Here is an 18828-nt window from a genome sequence, read left to right on the forward strand (position 1 = left end):
CAATTGGCATTTCTATCGTCTTACCTAACGGCAGAAGATAAACACGCCACAATAAGACCACGAGACATATTGCTGACACCCGACTACTTCGTTTAGAGCGACAAGTCAAATAATCTGATGGTGTGTGTACTGAATGTCTTACAGTACGCACACCACAGTTACCAAGTAAGAAATTGAAGTTCGCGCAGCAGGAATTTTCGTCTGTGCCCGCTCCAGTGATCTGTTATTGTCAAAAAGCAGCTGGGCCTCGCCTCTCCACTTAGTTGCAAAGAAGACCAAAACATAGTGCCCAAGTAGAGATTACCGGCAACTTTAATCCAGAACATTTCCCTACGAGTATCCTGCATGTCACATTGAAGATTTCTAAATGCAAGAAGTGTTCAAACCAGCCAAAGACTGCCTCACAAAAGCAACAACTTTGGTCCACTCAATATCTAATGCACAGCTCATCGTCATAAATGGCTCTAGCAATTCAGTTGTTGGAGCAGTCTTACAAGAGGTGATGGGTGAAGCACAGCTGCTTCACTTCTTCTCAAATTAGTCACAGCCTTACAATCAAAATGGCACATGTTCAATCATGAATTACTTGCCGTCCAAGAAGCAGTCAGATGTTTTAGAGAAAATGCTTAAAGAAGACATGTTGTTAATTATACAGATCACAAGCCACTTGCAAAAGTCATGCGAAGCTCGAAATTGTTCAAATGGCTCTAAGGACTATGGGACTTAACATCTGAGGCTATCAGTCCCCTAGACTTAGAACTAATTAAACCTAACTAACCTAAGGACATGACACACATCCATGCCTGAGGCAGGATTCGAACCTGCGACCATAGCAGCAGTGCGGTACTGGACTGAAGTGCCTAGAACCGCTCGGTCACAACGGCCGACTCATACAAGCCAATCCAATGAAGATAGTATGTATCACTTCTGTTATGTTATTATTATTGCACAATATACGGCAGATGTTCGTCGGCTACATGGCACCAACAGTGTAATCACAGACTACTGTCAAGGATCAATGTCATTTCTCTGCAACTAGATTATGACAACCTGGTGGAAAAATAGTACTGTGACATGGCCATAATGGACTTAATTGTGATTCCACTAGTCTCCTCATAGAACAGTGGACAGTCCCTGGGACTAATATCCAAATACTGTGTAATGTATCTAAGAACAAAATTCAACCACTAGTTCCCACATCCAAGGGCAGCACGATTTTCGAACGATTACGCAAGCTGGTGCACCTGGAGATTTATGACAGAAGTAGCACTCAGCACTGAATGCTTCATTTGGCTGATCATTAACCATGACAGTCAAGCCTGAGCATTAGCTTCTTTGACATTCTAGTATAGCAAATTTGGACACTGTACACAATCTCAACTAGGACAATCTGATATACCACAAGCACTTTTTCACAGAAAGTTACAGATACTTATTATCAATTACTGACAGAGTTTCTTGTAGTTGAAATCAGTCTCAGCTAAAGGTATTACAGCAGAATCAATAGCTCGTGCATTCATTGCTGCTTGGATAGCTCGTTTTGGCTGCCCTGGAACGGTAATGACAGACTAGGCAACACAATTTCAGTCTGCTTTATTCGAGTTGCTCTGGAACCTCTGCACTTTATGTGTAACTATACATCTGCATACCACCCTCAGAGTGTTGAGCAGAACTCTAAAAGCGCTGCACTCACATGCCACAGAGGACTGTGGACAGAAGCCTTGCCATGGGTGCTATTAGATTCAGATTCAGATTCTTTATTGGTCATTCAGCATTATTACATGCAATAGACTTCGTCAGTGATGATATCACAATCAAGGAGGACCTAGGGCGATCACGAGCAGAAATCTTGTATAGAGACTGACTCACACTCCCAGTAGAATTCGTTCTACCGACCCTGGCCACTAAACCAGCAGGCTTACCAGTTTTGGTCCTGAGGATGAAGGACCATCTCAGCCATATGTGGGCGTCACCGACGAACACCCATACCATTCCAAAAGTGTTCACACACAAGGCACTGAATAAATGCAGATTTGTAATACAATGGATAGAACTGATCTGGCCAGCTTTACAGCCACCATACTCATGCCTGTGTAAAGTTTTAAATTAGGACACTCAAACACTAAATTTTGCTCAATGTAAAAGCAACGATGGTCTCGTTAAGGCACTTAAAATCAATGTGGATTCTGTGCAAATACCTAGCTCTATGTGACACAGGACAAGAAAATAGGGACATTACCCATGTGGTCATTAACTCCTCGACATGCAGACACCTAATTTGGACATTGAGGAGCCAATCATTATCAATCTTGACATAAGAGACTGTGATCCAGAGAATATCTGTCTGAAACTTGTAGACAATAATCTGATAGTGGACACCAGATATAACAGTTCTACAGTGCACCGACACATATCAGTTACCTGTGAATGTCGATTATGCCACTATACCCTCACATTTGTCAACAGATGGCCTAGTTATTATTAAAGTCCTCAGGGAACCAGAACGGCAGCTACTGTACACCACATCACATATAGCTTCAGATTCTCCTACGAATGCACTGTCCCAGCCACCTCAGCCTCCACAGCTGCCTGCACAAAGTGAGTCTCTATATAGTTGCCCTCGTCAGCCTCCTGAACAGTTGGCACCTTATCACCTACACAGCACAAACACTAGAGGTAAGTCCGTGATGAGAAATGGTCCAATCATGCCCTGCTGCTTGGCAACCAATGACAATGCTATTGATCACATCCAACAAGTTGGCCCAATACCGAGAAACAGTCCAGCCATGTCCTGATTGGCAACCAGCCATGACACAGCTGGTCAAGTGCTTATGTGCATGTGTCACCAATTTGTTTATGCCCACCTACCATCACTCCCCAAAGTGTTCTGCACTCTGAAGGGTAGGGGGGGGGGGGGGGGAGGTACTGTGGCAGACACCAAGATGAGTAATGCCTCTGATCACAGAACACACACGGCTGAGTGCAATATCTTAGTGGACGCCAAAGGAGAGAGTTTCGCACAGAAACTTGTACTTGTTGGATGTCTTATATGTTGGGTTCCGAGCAATGAAGCAAGATTGTTGTGTTAATGTATTGTGTCCATTAGTCCCTGCACAGAATTGGGAAAGCTACCACAAAACTGTGTTACAAATGAGTATAAACGATATTATTTGCACCCATCCGATACTGTATTCAAAACTGTAGGTTACATCCACTTGGAGCGATGCTCTTGCAGCATATAACAAAAATGGGAAGTAGTGTCATGACTGAACGTGTCAGACTGTGGTAATACAGTTCAACATAATGAATACAATGATCAGTGTTTTTAACCCATAGTGATATATTGGTATTAATAAATTCAAAAGTCACTCTGTTACATTTTCACAACTAACCCACTGAACCGATTTCGATGAACTTTGATACGGACATTGCTTAAACCCTGAGGAAGAACATAGGCTATTTTAAAAAATTATTGAAATTGTTACTTCAGTAGTATGATGCACAGATGTGTGCTCCAGCTCATACCCCTCCAATTGCACTGCTCAGCACTGATGTTGCATGTGCCAGTGCATCATGTGTTGGAGAAGTTGGGGTGTGTGTGTGAGCACACATCATGAGCTATATTTACCCAAACAGACAAACCCATGAGGGCAGTTGAAGTTGTTGCACGCAGAATAGCTTACTGGGCATAGCTTATCATAACAAAGTTACTGATATACTAGTATAGGTGCAAATAACAGCTAGTGCTTCTATAATGAAATATACTTGAAAAGGCTGACAGCTTATGCTGGTCACTGACTGCAAGCTGCTAATCTATGTTTTCATTACAGACCAGACAAAGTATCGGCAAGTCAGTAGTAACACTTGGCCTACACTGTGCATTTCTTAACATGTTTTGTCGATGTTGATAGGGAATTGAATGCTCTGCCATTCGCCCTTTCCTGTATAGATGCAGTTAATGGCGAAATCAGCTTGAAGCATCAGCAAACTGCAAAACTTACTCGTATGCCAATCTGATTTACAGCTTTGTCTATCACATTCCAATTTCTCATTTGGACATAATGTGGTATTTTAATGCTTCTACATCAAATACATGCCCATTTCTCAGAAAGCACTCATCAACAGGCAATTTGCCATGTATGCCTTGTCCCGCCATGGGGTCTGGAGTAGAGGTTGGTTAAGAGAGTTTTTGTGTGATTGTATATGGACAGAGACAACAAAGCTTTTGTACACCAGTGTGTGGCTTGTCAATGTAATAAAATCACCTGTCATGTCAGTGCACCTGTTTGCCCTTTTTACCAGCCACCCATTGTTTAAATATGTCCACATAGACATTGTTGGACTGTTTCCACTATTTGAAGGACACGCCTACTGTTTAACTGCCACTGACTGCTTATCTGTTGGCCTGAAGTTTTTGTGCTGGTAGACAACACCACCGAAACTATTGCAATCACCTTTTCTTGCTGATGGATCGCTCATTTCAGGGTTTCTCTCCGTACCACCACTGGCAATGACAGGCCATTTGAGTCATGTCTACTCAAATCACTCTCTATTTTATTAGGCACGAAGTATATTCGGACTGCAGCTTATCATCCAGCGGCAAATGTAGCTGAGTGTTTGCACTGCTCATTAAAAGTAATTCTACAATGCCACAAATCACAATGTTGGACAAAAACTTTGCCAATTTTCTGGGTCTCCTGGCCTCCATCAAGGAAGGTCTTATCGCCGTATCAGCAGAACTGGTCTATGTAGTTGAGTGTTTTCACTGCCCATTGAAAGCAATTGTTCCACGCCACAAATTAGAATGTTAGACAAAAACTTTTCCAATTGTCCTGGGACTCCTTCCTTCCATCAAGGAAGATCTTATCGCCTTCTCAGCAGAACTGGTCTATGATTAACCAGTTTGATTGCTCAGTGAATTCGTCAGCAACGTGCCTCAGAACGTTACTGAGGAACTCACTTTGTTCAAACATTATGCTCGCACAATTGTGTCCAGGGGAACTGGGTGAGCAGTATACTCTCTGCTCTATCATTTTCACCATCTTTGGAAGTGTAAACAAGTTTTCATTAGACATGACACTGTGCACAAGCGTTTGCAGCTACCATGTGGCAGCCCATATACTGTTCGTAGTTGAGACAAGACATTCAAAGATAATGCTAATGGGTACCTCAACTATGGTTTTCACTGATAACCTTAAACCTGCTTTCTGCACCTCTTATGCCAGTACATGCAAACCAGACAAGCCACAGTAAACCATGGACAAAATCCCTGATGAATCTATGACAGACTTGGTAGAACCACATGCACCTCTGTTCATTCTCATGCATTATGGACTCTGGAATCACATCCAGTTTAATATAAAGTCCTGTCAGTACTTGGAAGGGGGCGGGAGGGGGAGTGATGAGGTGTGATAAAAACGAAATGTTACTAAATGTTGGAATGTATATTTCTGAAACCTGTTTATTCTTTGATTTCTTTTTTATTAATTGGCTTTTGATGTTCTATTATTTTGTTCTCAAATGGTTCAGATTGTTGCTTTAAGCTATAAATACTGTTAATGAATTATTCACAATAAACCGCAGCACACTGAAAACAGTAGATTCACATCACAGTCAGCAGACTTAAAAGCAACTAAAGACAAAGCTTTTATACTTTAAACAGAACACTGTTTCCTTATACCCAAGTTCTGTTTGTATTATATGAAAAAATTTTTTCTATAAATAATAGGTGTGGTAGAGGAGGTTTATATTAAGTTAGAGTATTTTGTACGCTTGTGCATCTAGCCGACATATCACAAATTCTTTGCAATTTGTAACAGTAGTTCTTACTGATGAGTGCGCTAAATGATCTCTGCATCCACAATGTGCTTTTATATCATTCTACTTTTCATAATTACGATGATTTTTCGTAATTAAGCCTCAGAAACCATTATAATGTGTTAACATATCAAAACAGAACAAATAAGATGTGTGTATCATCATGTCGTCAAATACGATAAAAAATTGTTGTCTGTAGCCTAAAAAACATTTATAAAGAATATTGTGCTTCATGATATTTTGACCTGTTAAATCACGGCATATTGTACAATCACCACTATTTATGTATTTGACTTCTTGGTTTTAAGGTAATATTTTAAATAAATTAAGAACTTTGTACCTCTGACTTCCCATACCACATGGCGGTTACTGTGCTATAACAAATTTTGTTATATTTGATGTCATGTTATTTGTATATATTCTTTTTTACTAGTCCTGTTGATTTTTATTCTTGTATGTTTTTTAAGTTGTTTTAAAAAAAAACATGCCAGTGTATGTTTGCAAGTTGTGCATTTCCCCCTTCCTTTTTGCTATGCGTTTTTAATGTACAATTTTAAATTTGATGTATGCAATTAATGATTTGCAAGTGCACATTTGGTATTTTGTGGTAATCTCATGCAAAATAAAGTAACATTAAGTCTTCATGTGACTCGTCACATATAGGGTGTTCCAAGCCCCTGTCACACTGAGGTCTGCTGTATAGGTAAACAGTGGCTTCAGTTAAGGAGATCCTTTCATAGCTTCTGTTACTGCTAATAACTAGACACCAGTGCCTACAAGCTTTAATTTATGCACTAAAGGTATGTTCTTACCAACAGCTGGTTTATACTCAGGTGTATTTGTGGTCTTTTGTTTCTTATTCACTGATCTCTATGTGAAATCTTTAACTTCCAGCTCTGAAGATGATCATTATGTGATCTAAAATCGACTTTGCTGTTAATAAATCATCAAAATTACGGCCAATGCTGACCTTCCTTTTATATCAACTCAAGACAGTTACACACATATATATGTTTACTATTACTTAACGTGTTACCAGCACAGGCATATGATGTGTACTTAATGCATTCAAAAACACCACATGAAAATAGCTTGGAGAGGAAAGGCATTTTATTCAGTACAAAAATTCAAAAGGTGTCCTAATGACGATCTTAAATACTGACGGTGATATTAGCATGGAATGAATGTACCATTTATTTTTGGTGAACAAATTGTATTTTGATTGGTAACAGTAACATCCAATTATATGTTACCACCTCTATTTTTCAAACTGTGAGCTTATATATAAATTCATGAGTGTACAGCAAAACATGATATTATGATATTTGTTGCATTTATCTTCTTACAGATGAACAATAAATAAATAAATATATCTACAACTGCTATGTAATCCCTGGGTGTTTTGAGAATCATCACATTACATAAAGATTTACTGGTGCACATTAATACAAAATTTACTCATTTTAGACAAATCTAAAAACCTTTTCCCAAGCTGAACTCTGACTCATTGCACTTGTTAAGCAAAATTTTATGATTTGAGAAGCATTTTGTGTATTGTATTAATTCCCCAAAATTATTGCTATGTGAGAAAGGTAAAAGATAATGTAATCTTACAGAAGAAATGCACAGTGCATAGAATGTAAACTTCTATTAATGAGGTCAATTATATACACATTCTTCACACAGTTGTTATAATTAACCTTTCTTTGACATCTTAAGCTTAAAGTAAACTGATAAAATGTTTCATTATTGTATTTAACTTTTAAAAACAAATTATTCTTATTAATTAGAACATAAAATTAAAGCTTTTTGTTCTCAGTATTATAAATTTATAATAATCATAAGTAGAAAAATTATTATGTACTTGTAATGTTTACACCATAAACAATGAGGATGCTGGGCTCATAAAAGTACAATGTGGTTGACGTAATACGTTTTCAATTTGCAGTACACTAAGGACAAAAAGGCACGAATAATTACTGTTTTTAAATGTCTAAGGATTACAATTGCATACAAGTAAAAGAATCTATTAATCCTCCATTTAACCTTTCGGCGAAACATTCAGGGTCAACATATTAGACAAGTTAGTATTACAAAGCGTAGTGACAAAATGTTTATTTTTTATAACGTATATAGCAGGATATTTGCGAACAATGAAGTTTCCTATTACCTTAAACTAGAAGCTTTATAGTGGTTTTCTATGTGCAGATACAGATCTAAAATAAACTTAGGTCAAACAAACCTTTATAAGGTCATTAAAATTTTTATGTGCAATATCATCTAAGTCACCAAGATATTAATGCATTTTCATAGTCCCTTTCAACTAATGACATTTGGAGATAATTCGTAAGGTTAGGTCCAATATTTTGCTAATGATATTACAATAACCACACTTCAAAGAAATGGAAAAATAATTAGTTTATTATCTTTAACAATTAATTTATTGATTTCAGAAAGAAAAATGATTTCCATATAACAACTTCATAAGAGAAACATATATTACTCTTGACTTACGTTCATCATACGATTTTATGACAAAAACACAGTAATGGAATGAAATACTGAATCTCCAACCAATTCTTGGAATTACTGACTGGCATATAGGTTCTCATGTCACAAAGATACGCAAGAAGTACGATTTTTATTACACACTGAAACAGGAGAAATGATAAAAGAACAGTTATGTGTCATTTCACTATAACTATTTTCGAACTACATCAAATATTTAATTGTGCTACGCATTACATTACCTGTAGATATTTTTTCTACATGTTTGTCATCTAGAGAAAAAATTCTTTTTCTATGGCAACAAGTTTAGTGGCACCATGTCAAATTAAAACATCTGGCAGAGGTACATTGCACTGAGATGTACTGTGCTATAAATGTGTTTTCTTTATTTTTCCTTTGTTTAGTAACAGTGATGTAACTCAATTTTAAATTATTCTTTGTCCTTTTTAAGTGCAGATGTGATAGTTGTCTCACTGGTACCTCACTGGTTTAAAAATAGCGCTAGATATATTATTCGATAAAAAGGATGAGGAATGAATAAGTGCAGGACTTTGTTATGTGAGAAAATTACATAATTGTTGCTTTCTACATATTTTGGTTCGACTAGTAAGAAGAGTGAAGTGGTAGAGTGACTTATTATTTTCTCTTAAGGAAATTTAAAGATTAAATGGGTTATTAAATGAGAGAATGCATAACAGATGGCGAGTGCACTTACAATTTTGCTTAGCATAAAAACTTGAGCCTTCTCAACTACTATGAAGAACTGCAATTTGTAACAATATCACCTTCTAGTTTTAAAAACTGATGCCAGGAAGTCTGTGTTACCAATCATCTGCCTATCAGATGTCATTTGCAACAGCTGAGGACAGTCTGTTGCAATCAGTTGTCAACATACTTTAATTGTTTGTTCGTCACTACTGCTTGTTACCAAGTGAGGTGCCATAATGGTAAAACAGGGGCTCATATTGAGGACAGATGTCTAAATCCACGTTCACCAATCCTGATTTAGGTTTTCTGTGATTGTATCTAAATTGCTTAAGGTGAATTAGGGATGACTCCTTTGAAATGGCACAGCCAACATCCTTCCTTAATCTGAGCTTGTGTTCTTTACATACTGGGAACATTCTCATTGGCACATAGAACTGATTTCTCTTCCATACTTCCATCTGCCTATTTGTGGATAAATTTAATTGTCTGTCTGCACCATACTGGTACTTCTGTTTAACATCGGTTGCCATTAAGTGCCCCTCTGTTCATCATCAAGGTGCCATACCCACTTGTTACACATCTTCCATTGATTTGACATTAGTAACTATTTATGTGTCATATATTGTCTGTTAAGAAATCTTTAACTATTGACGTGCATTTTTTACTTATAGCTCTTCCTCCTCAGGTCCTACAGTAACATTTGAAATTTCCCCAAATGTCACTAAGAATATCCTCTCCCATTTCTCCCAGTTATCAATGTCATCTTACAATGTGCCACGGCAGGACCAATATATATTTCCACATCAGGAGAGGCAACATTAAGACCAGCAGCAGCTGTATGACCAGGTCATGTCCCATGGAAAGACCAGCACTGTCAACTAAAACACTTAATTCAGTATTTGCAACAGGATGGGATGTCATTCCAACTCCAGGAATCCTACATTGTTTATATCACAATTTCCTCCACTTTGCCTTTAAAGAATTCCAAATTCATCAACATGGACAAATACTCACTAGTAATCTTCCAAATCAACAATACCAACTTATGAAATCGGGTATTTGGACTATATTCCAAAAACAGTCCAGCCTGGGTCATCCAAACTACAGTTCATTTCCCTATCCATCCAGAACCAAAATTCACAAGGTCAAATCTCTCTCCATTTAAATCCAAACCCATATTCTCAATCTTCTCATATCTCAAATTACTCATGATAAGGATTCATTCATCTCTACATATTTTTATAGGGTTATATTATGAACTACTTTGACAAGAATTCATTTTCCATTTACTATTTCGATTTTCATAAGTCCTTGCACCTTGCTCCTTGACATTCATTCCCAAGTCTTGAATTACGTTTAGCCTACATAACACCCTCATGTCCACCAAAAATCAACCAATATGTCTACTTATACTATTCAGTTAGTCTCAATTATAACATCATCATCTATTACTGATTTTCTTATTCAAAATTGTACTTCATTAATACTACTGGAACAGCACTACAACATCTAAGGTTTATTCCAAAACACAATACTATCAATGTTTGCGATTTTTTTGACGAGCTTGACACTCATCAACTCTGTAGCTCAGTGTTCAGGTTATCTGGCTGCTACATGCAAGACACATGTTTGATCCCGAGTAATGCCATGGGTTTTTCGTAAGTGAGAGGACTGGAATGGAGTACAGTCAGCCTCATGAAGCCAACTGAAGAGCTGCTCATACTCAAGTGAGAAGCTGATATCAGGTGGGAGGCTGTGTTGACCCTGTGCCCCCACACCACAACCAAATGACAGCATTGGCAGAGGAAGACATGGTGAGCACTAAATGGCATGACAAGATCAGAAGGCAGAACTTAACTTTAGCTTTAGATGCTCACTCTTCATCATGGCAAGAAAGCTTAATTCCGCATCAGCCAGTCCTTATCACTCCTTTTATACAAATTTGTAATAATCCAACTGCCATCATCCCTCTTTGTCACTATAATGCCAGTTGAAATGCACTCCAACCAGAACAGAAATTACTACCTCAATTAATTCATTCAGTGTTCCTTGCCCCTGATTACTTATTTTGTTTTTCAGTCTTAGCATACAATATTGTTAGACCTGTGATAATCTTTCTCTTTTTGCAGTAAGTTTATATCCCACATTGAGTTGCTACCTATTACCGTTTAATTTTACATCCATGTGAAAATTGTACTTCTTTCATGGATGCAGCACATTTTGACTTCATCCAACTCACCACTCCAGTTTAAACAGTTATTTTCTCTCCACATATCTTTTACCTGAATGAACCAGTCCTGTGTTAAGAAACAACAACATTCCCTACACAACCATGCTATCTGAGAACAGAGACAGCAGCACCATCAATGGTAACAATCTATCTCTTTGAGAACAATATACACGTTTCGAACTTCACCACAGTAACAATACATATCTATATGCGTTCTCTACAAACCTGTATGTAGAGAACGACAGATGGAATTTCCCACTGTGCCAGTTATTAGCTTCTTCTCGTTCCTTTCAAATGTGGAGCACAGGAAAAATGAGTTGCAGTGCCTATGTAAGTGCTGTTTCGATTATATTACATTACCTTTATTATCAATTCTCTGTCATTTACCATCCATGGCTGGACAGACAGTGTAAGTTAACAATAATGTAAAATATATAAAATGAATGCAATATTGCAATTTGAACTATCATACTGCAATAGATACTGTGTAACAAAAGTAATAAGACAATCAATACTAAAACATGTTACAGTTACTAAGTCAAAATCCGCTGGCCATGGCCAGACAGATAGTGTGATATATTAACGATTATGTATCAAAACCACTACTAAAATTACTTTTCGTGCCAATTGATCCATAGCGAGGAGATCCTCTATGATGTGGAACATGTAAAAGAGCAACAATACATAATAAATATATACAATGAAAAACAAAACGAATATGCTAATGTACCTTCCACAGATTCCAAGTGGAATAAACGTAGAAGGAATGTAATTAATGTAATCTTCTTCTAATGAGCCCTACAGCACTGTTACATAGGGAGTTGTAGTACCAGTGTATTCCTAGATTCTCGATGGCTTCTGAAACTTTCTTAAGTAGGCTTAGTAGGGAAAGTTTGCGTCTATTTTCAAGTGCTTCCAATTAGTTTCTTCTGCATCTCTGTAAAACTCTTCCATGAGTCAAACAAACCTGTGACTATTCGTGCTGCCCTTCTCTGTATGTGCTAGGTGTCAGCTATTACTCATATCTGCTACAGTGCGGGTCCCATACACTAGAGCTATATGCTAGGTTGGGTCGCATGAGTGATTTATAAGCAATCGTCATTTGTAGACTGATTTCATTTCCCCAATATTCTATCAGTGGACGGAAGCCTGCCACCTACTTTACCTACAACTTAGATATGTGATCATTCTATTTCATATCCCTAAAAAGCATTACTGCCACGTAAATAAGTTTACCGATTCCTATTGTGACTCGTTGATACTCTAGTCATAGGATACAATTTTTTCGTTTTGTGAGTTTCTTCATACTCGCTAAGAAATAAATCACTGTGCAATGATTAAATTTTATTCAGCTGACTTAGTTTGCCATCATTATTTAAAATTTTCATTTTTGCATACAGCTGTGTGGTTGAAGAGCCTCTCATCAAATAAATATCCCATAGTCAGGAAAATGAAACAATAAAAAAAACGGTCTGTGGAATTTTTCATCGCTCGTTTTATAAGATTTTTAATTTAATGTATTTCTGTATTCTTCTTAGGTTAAGGAAATTTTTTGTTTCGTTGATTGCTTCACACCGTTCTGACATTTAGTTTCCTGCTTTTGCTTTCAATAGTTGGCTATATGACACCATGTGTTTAGAGGGGGAAGAAGCTGTTTACATTGGAAAACTGATATTTTAGGAAGTAATTCGAATGTAATCACTTTTTGATAAACCAAAACCAATAAAGATGACAATAAATAAAATTTTGTTTATCAGAGTACAGCTGTCAAGCTTTAGATTATTCTGTTAATAACTTTTGCAGTGGTTTAATCAAATGTCAAAATTTTTGTTCAACTGTCATTTTGAATTGTACGTCTATAGTTTAGATGTAACGTCATGCAGAGTGGTGTAATTGTGGTTGTGCATGCTGTATAGGAACATAAATACTCTGCGAGTGTAGTTTGTAAACTGACAATTTACGGTAAATGAACAGGGTAGGGCGAAATGGAAGAACTACGGATGGTCGTTCAAGACGAAGGAAAATCGGCGAAACATTCGATTGCCTTTCACGTACCTCTTAACCAGGCACAGCTAGACTCAGGTATGTTCTGTATGGTTCCATATTCTAAGCGTATGTTGAAGGTGTAGTAATAATAGAGCCTAGTTACGACGGTGTTGATAAACATTTGACAGCTGCCGACGAACTGCGCTGTCAGTATGCCCAGTTAAATTTTATTAATCTGTCTCAATGTGCCTTCAGTGATATTGTAATCCAGATTTATCCCACTTCGTCGTTAATGTTTGGTTTGTTTACGAACTTAATTACTACTTGTATCTGGTTCATTTTTGATACTGTTGCTGCTTTACTAGCTTCACAGATTTTTTTATGTCAAGAAGAACCATGAGACAGTCATACACAAAGTACTTTTAAAATTCTTGAAAAAACTTCAAAAAGTTTTTAAATTCTATAATAATATATGTATTAAGAATTAGTTATAATTTTTTGCTACATTAACACTGCAAATGTCAGTAAATTGACAAACTGAGGATCTTTTCATGTGTTTTCGTGAAGACAAACATGGATATAAGAAGAATTTAAAATGTACCTCATTAGCAACTTTTTTTACAAATTATGTGAATATCTAGATTCAGTGTTTGAAAATTTCTGTTAGCTACATGGCAGTTGGCACTGTTTTATACGCTAATACAGTATGATGAATAATAACGGTTTGTACATAGGACCCAGTAGGCCTATTACATAGGCTATATAAAAATATTTTCTTTGAAACTATTTTGCAATTGAGGAAACAGTAAACAACTAATAGCAGATTTATAAACAGCAGACAGCAGCAGCTTTTTTCAGAGTAGCAGCTTTCTTATTAATTTACTCCATTTAATCTACGCGGCGGAAGTGTGAAGTGCATGAAGCTGTATAGTGAAAGTTTTCTTTTAATACAGCCTGTACATTACATTTCTGTGATGTCTTTGTCTTGTACTAATGTGTACTTTAGCTTATTCCGTATCACAGAAATATCTTCTCCTTTGTTAGCATAAGTTAATTTTAAAATTTTTCTGGTGAATTGAATGTTAAAACAAATTTGGGGCTTGCTGCTGGTCATAGATTAATTTCTTCCACAATATATGCCCTGTCGAAATATCGTTGTAGGAATAAGACGACGACTGACTGATGCTCGAACTTTGTCTTTTAGCATTGTTCATAGTGTGCTTGCTCAATTTATAAAATTGAACCTTCAACTAAAAATTTGTCATTGATGTCTCATAACAATGCAGGGTCCTCTTACCCCCACCTTCCTCTGTTGCATTTTTTTGTGGAGGATATACAATATATGTACACAATATGCACTAAAATACACTTTGGGGTTTGTCTGTTATGTAGTATAGCATTTCTGAATTTGCCTTGTAGTTTTAGGTATTGCTAATGATAAATGCTTCACTCTGAAATTGACGTCTATATCACTACATACCAATCTATTACAAAAATCTTTATTTTGCATTCAGATTTGTTGCTTTTTTTCAACTCACAATCAGACTGTTGCCACGTAGATTCCAGCTATGTTGCAGATCAGTCTATAACTACTGCTTTAGATTTTGATGGGTAACGAGTGAGGTGGCGTGGCGATTAGCGCACTGGGCTCGCATTTGGAAGGGCGATGGTTCAAACCTGTGTCCAGACATCCTAATTTAGGTTTTCCACGATTTCCCTAAATCGCTTCGGGCAGATGCCGGGATTGCTTCCTTTGAAAGGACACCACCGTCTTCCTTCCTCATCTCACCGTAATCCTATGGGACCAATGAATGCTTTGATAGGTCATATTCCCCAAATCATCCTCCTCCTCCTCCACCTCCACCACCACAACCATGATTTTGTCCATTGTTTCAGAGAATGCATTTAGTATTGTGCTTTCTTTTTGCAATCACCTCAAGTAATTATTATATGATTAGTCACCTCCAGGGATGATAATACCATTGGGAATCATATGTTCTATCGAGCTCAGATTAGCTCTAAAGATTTTGGTTACATATGGGGGTGAGTCAGGTGGTTAATATATGATTGAATCAAATATAAATTAATCTGTTAGTCTGGTGCAAATATTATTGACATGTGGCAGTTCCTGTTCCTGTGAGTGTTAAGTTGGGACGTGAGGTGTGGTGGAAGCAGGGGTTGGGGTCACTAGCTTCCACCATTAGTCATTATCACAATATTTGAGCACGAGGTACCTGAGTCAGCTACACAGTGTCATATTGCCAAGTTGCTTGCTGTAAATGTGTGAAACAAGGAGATTGACTGAACAATTCAAGAAAGGTCTCAAATGTTTGCTTGGTACAAATAATATGTTGAGTGTCATGAGCACATTGAGAATGAGGGCAATTTCATCCCAAATTGTACAGGTCAAGAGTGAATTTTTCACATCATTATTTCAAAGTTTGCTGAAAAAATTATGTATATTGAAGTTTCACATGATACCTCTCCAAAACTACAATATTTTGATTTTTTGATGATTTACTGAAACGCTATAGACCTCTCTAAATGAAAGTATTTGTGAAAATGTCTTAAGGAAAGAGAAAATTGTAATAAAGAAGCCAAAAGTGATAAAGATCTGACTTTATTTTCAATAAATACTTTGTTCCGAATTATTATTATTATTATTATTATTGGATAAATAAACTATGAAAATTTGCAACTTTTTGCACAGTTTAAGATTACGTTTTGAAGATATGAATGGTTACAGGATGTTAACTGTGTTGAGAAATAATAAAGTGGAAGGACTGCTAACTGTCAGCTATGACATTAATGCATGAAATTCTTAAACTGTCAAAACATTTGTACAGGTGATCTAACTAATTAATGGAAAATCTCATATAAAGATGTGAAACAATTACTAACAAAGAGATAGAGGGGCTGGCCAGTACTTACCTCAGCTCAGTACAGCCGATAGAAACACAAAAAACAACCGAAAATTTAAGTTCCTAGCTTTCGGAATAAATGTTCCTTCATCCCTCCCTGTTTTCCTTTCCCTGTTGCTTCATAACCTGGGTTGTGAGTAACTAAATCCACTTTCCCTTCTTCCCTTTCTTTCCCCTCTCTCCTCCCTGATGAAGGAACATTTATTCCAAAAGCTAGGAACTTAAATTTTCGGTTGTTTTTTGTGTTTCTATCGGCTGTACTGAGCTGAGGTAAGTACTGGCCAGCCCCTCTATCTCTTTGTTAGTAATTGTAAAACATTTGTACATAAAGATGAAAGAATCTGAAATATTTTGATTATTTAGAAACTATTTTCTCCAAACCCTCCCTCCCAAATGTTTTAAAAGTTTCATGGTACATTAGTTGGTCATTGTACTTACAGACTGTACAATCAGAGTGGGCAATATTTATCTATACAAAGTGTGAGAAATTTTTTAGGCAAACCTAACTCTCCTCTAAAGGTCAAAAAATCATGGACACTTAAATATTTAAATTGTTTGCTGTTTTTAAGTAAATGTCATGCAAAACTGTGATGTGGCTGATTGTACTTCTGCTACGGCCTGTCTCTGAATCCTCCAGAAATGGTGGTGAGCTATTCCTTTCATGACCCAATGCCTAACCTCTGTAGCAAACTTCTCTGGCTCTACTTTTTCAGCAACTCTTCTCCCTTCCACAATGCACAGGTCACATCATTGTCGGTATCCTGAAGGTGTAATGCTTCAACAGTCATCACTTCAGCACCAGGACACATTGCACACTCCTGCAACCAACATTTATCTTGCAGCTCTTGGCATATACACAAAAGCATCAGGTTATCTTTGTGTACTCCTTGCTTATGACACTGTTTATGGTGAAAAAACAAGTTTCAAATTAGTGCAGTAAATACATGTGCATACTTCCTTTACTGTCTGGCATTTTACACATTTTGGCTGTAACAAATAGAATCTGTGAGACCAGTTCTTAAATATGGTTTCTCCTGTTTCATTAGGGGATATCATATATATCTTTTTACCTTTATCACCATTTTCATTAACAGGAATAACATCAGCCTGGCTAGGATTTTGCCTGCTGCAATCTTTGTCATCACTTAGGTAATGTTACAGAACAACAGTAAGTGTGTCATCTTGCAATGGATGCCCACAGTAAGAATCTGGGCATGCCCAAATATCTTTCTCATTCTTTTCTTTCAAGCTTTTGAAATCAAATAATGTGAGTTACATGGATTTGTATTTCTGTATCTGCTGCTTAGACTAGCTACCTGGTATCAGTGTCAGTCACTGTACCTTCTTAATATAGGCGGCTGCTGATTTAGTAGTATTTAGGTTTTGAAACCACACCACATTTCATGACCATATCACTATCTTCATGTTCTGCATCAAGTGTGTCTACATTACACACTTCACAAAGTTTTGAAGATGTTGCTTTTGTAAAACTTGTTTCAATTTCTTCCACTTTTCATTCTACACACTGTTTTCTTCTTGTGCTTTTTTCATTTCCTGGGCGTTCAAGAGGGGATATAGTTGTGAGTGTAGCAATTTCTGTACAATGGATGTGATGGTAGAACTTGAGGACCAAGATATTTCTGTATTACCTCTGACAGATTTCCAACAACTGTGAAGTGTTTGCCACTTTTGTTAAATACCACTTTCTTGTGTCTTTTTTTCATAATCCACACACCTCACTCTTTCACTGCTATATTTCCCCACAGACATTGCATCTAATAAAAAGTTCAAACCATACACAAGAATGGCTTAAGTGCAAGTTCTCACTCATTTGTTATGAACAGAAGAGCGATGGAAACAGTGTTGCCAAAATTCATATTTCACACTAGAAATTCAGTGATGCAGAATGTTGAAAATTTTACACAGAAAAATATTGCCCACTGTGTCTGCACCAACTACTAACATACTAAACAAACAATATCTTGTGTAATTCTAAAAAGTTTTTGGATGGTGGTTTTGAGTGAATAATTCTTAAAAATGCAACTTTTTCCCATTTTTAGTAATAGATGTTTACATAATACTGATAGCTGGAGCAGAGAAGATACTGTTTATAATTACATCGGTAGTGCCTGGTAATATGAAAGAAAAGGTAGCCTTCTGTGTGTTTCCAAATTAGAAAAAAAGGTGCAAAAATTAACTCAGATTTTATATTTTCTTTTTAAATTTGTAAGTTAAAGGAAGCCCATAAGTGTGCGGGTGTCAACAAAATTTCAACACACCAAGAGGGAGCTTTAATGCAAAACATCTGCTAGGTCTCCAGTACTTTTGTTTTATTAGTTTTATATATTCTGTTGTTCTCTACTGTTTTAAGAGTTATTTACAAAATATACATTTTTAAAAGGGCCATACTGTTTACAAAAATTAAGATAAAATGAAAATACTTTATTTCTTAACACTTATACAGAGGGCTAATTTTCTTTTCCAGAGAAATTCGTGACCACGAATTGACTTGACTTTTATGATTTGAGATGAAATAACCCATGAGAGTTATGATTGCTGACTCTGCACAGATGTCAGGCAATAAACAATATTATGGCAAGATTTTGATCAAAGTTAGAAAGGCATATTGCCACATACAGTGTGAGTTATTGATGAGAG

At 36.7% G+C, this 18828-nt stretch overlaps 1 protein-coding gene across 10 annotated transcripts in view; it reads left to right on the plus strand.

Moving 5' to 3' along the window:
* Positions 1-12857: 12857 nt before the first annotated feature.
* The window catches only part of LOC126272212 (S phase cyclin A-associated protein in the endoplasmic reticulum), a 554765-nt gene continuing 548794 nt past the window's right edge, over positions 12858-18828 (plus strand). For 2 of the 10 annotated variants that reach the window (XM_049974905.1, XM_049974908.1), the window contains exons 1-2: positions 12872-12946; positions 13238-13345. In XM_049974905.1, coding sequence (XP_049830862.1) covers positions 13249-13345 — 97 coding nt within the window. In that variant the 5' untranslated portion in view covers positions 12872-12946; positions 13238-13248. Of the gene's footprint in view, positions 13346-18828 lie in introns of all 10 variants that reach the window. The other 8 variants (XM_049974904.1, XM_049974906.1, XM_049974902.1 and 5 more) reach the window with 8 other exon arrangements.

Source organism: Schistocerca gregaria, chromosome 5 (assembly GCF_023897955.1).
Source record: "Schistocerca gregaria isolate iqSchGreg1 chromosome 5, iqSchGreg1.2, whole genome shotgun sequence".
Taxonomy (NCBI): Eukaryota; Metazoa; Arthropoda; class Insecta; order Orthoptera; family Acrididae; genus Schistocerca; species Schistocerca gregaria.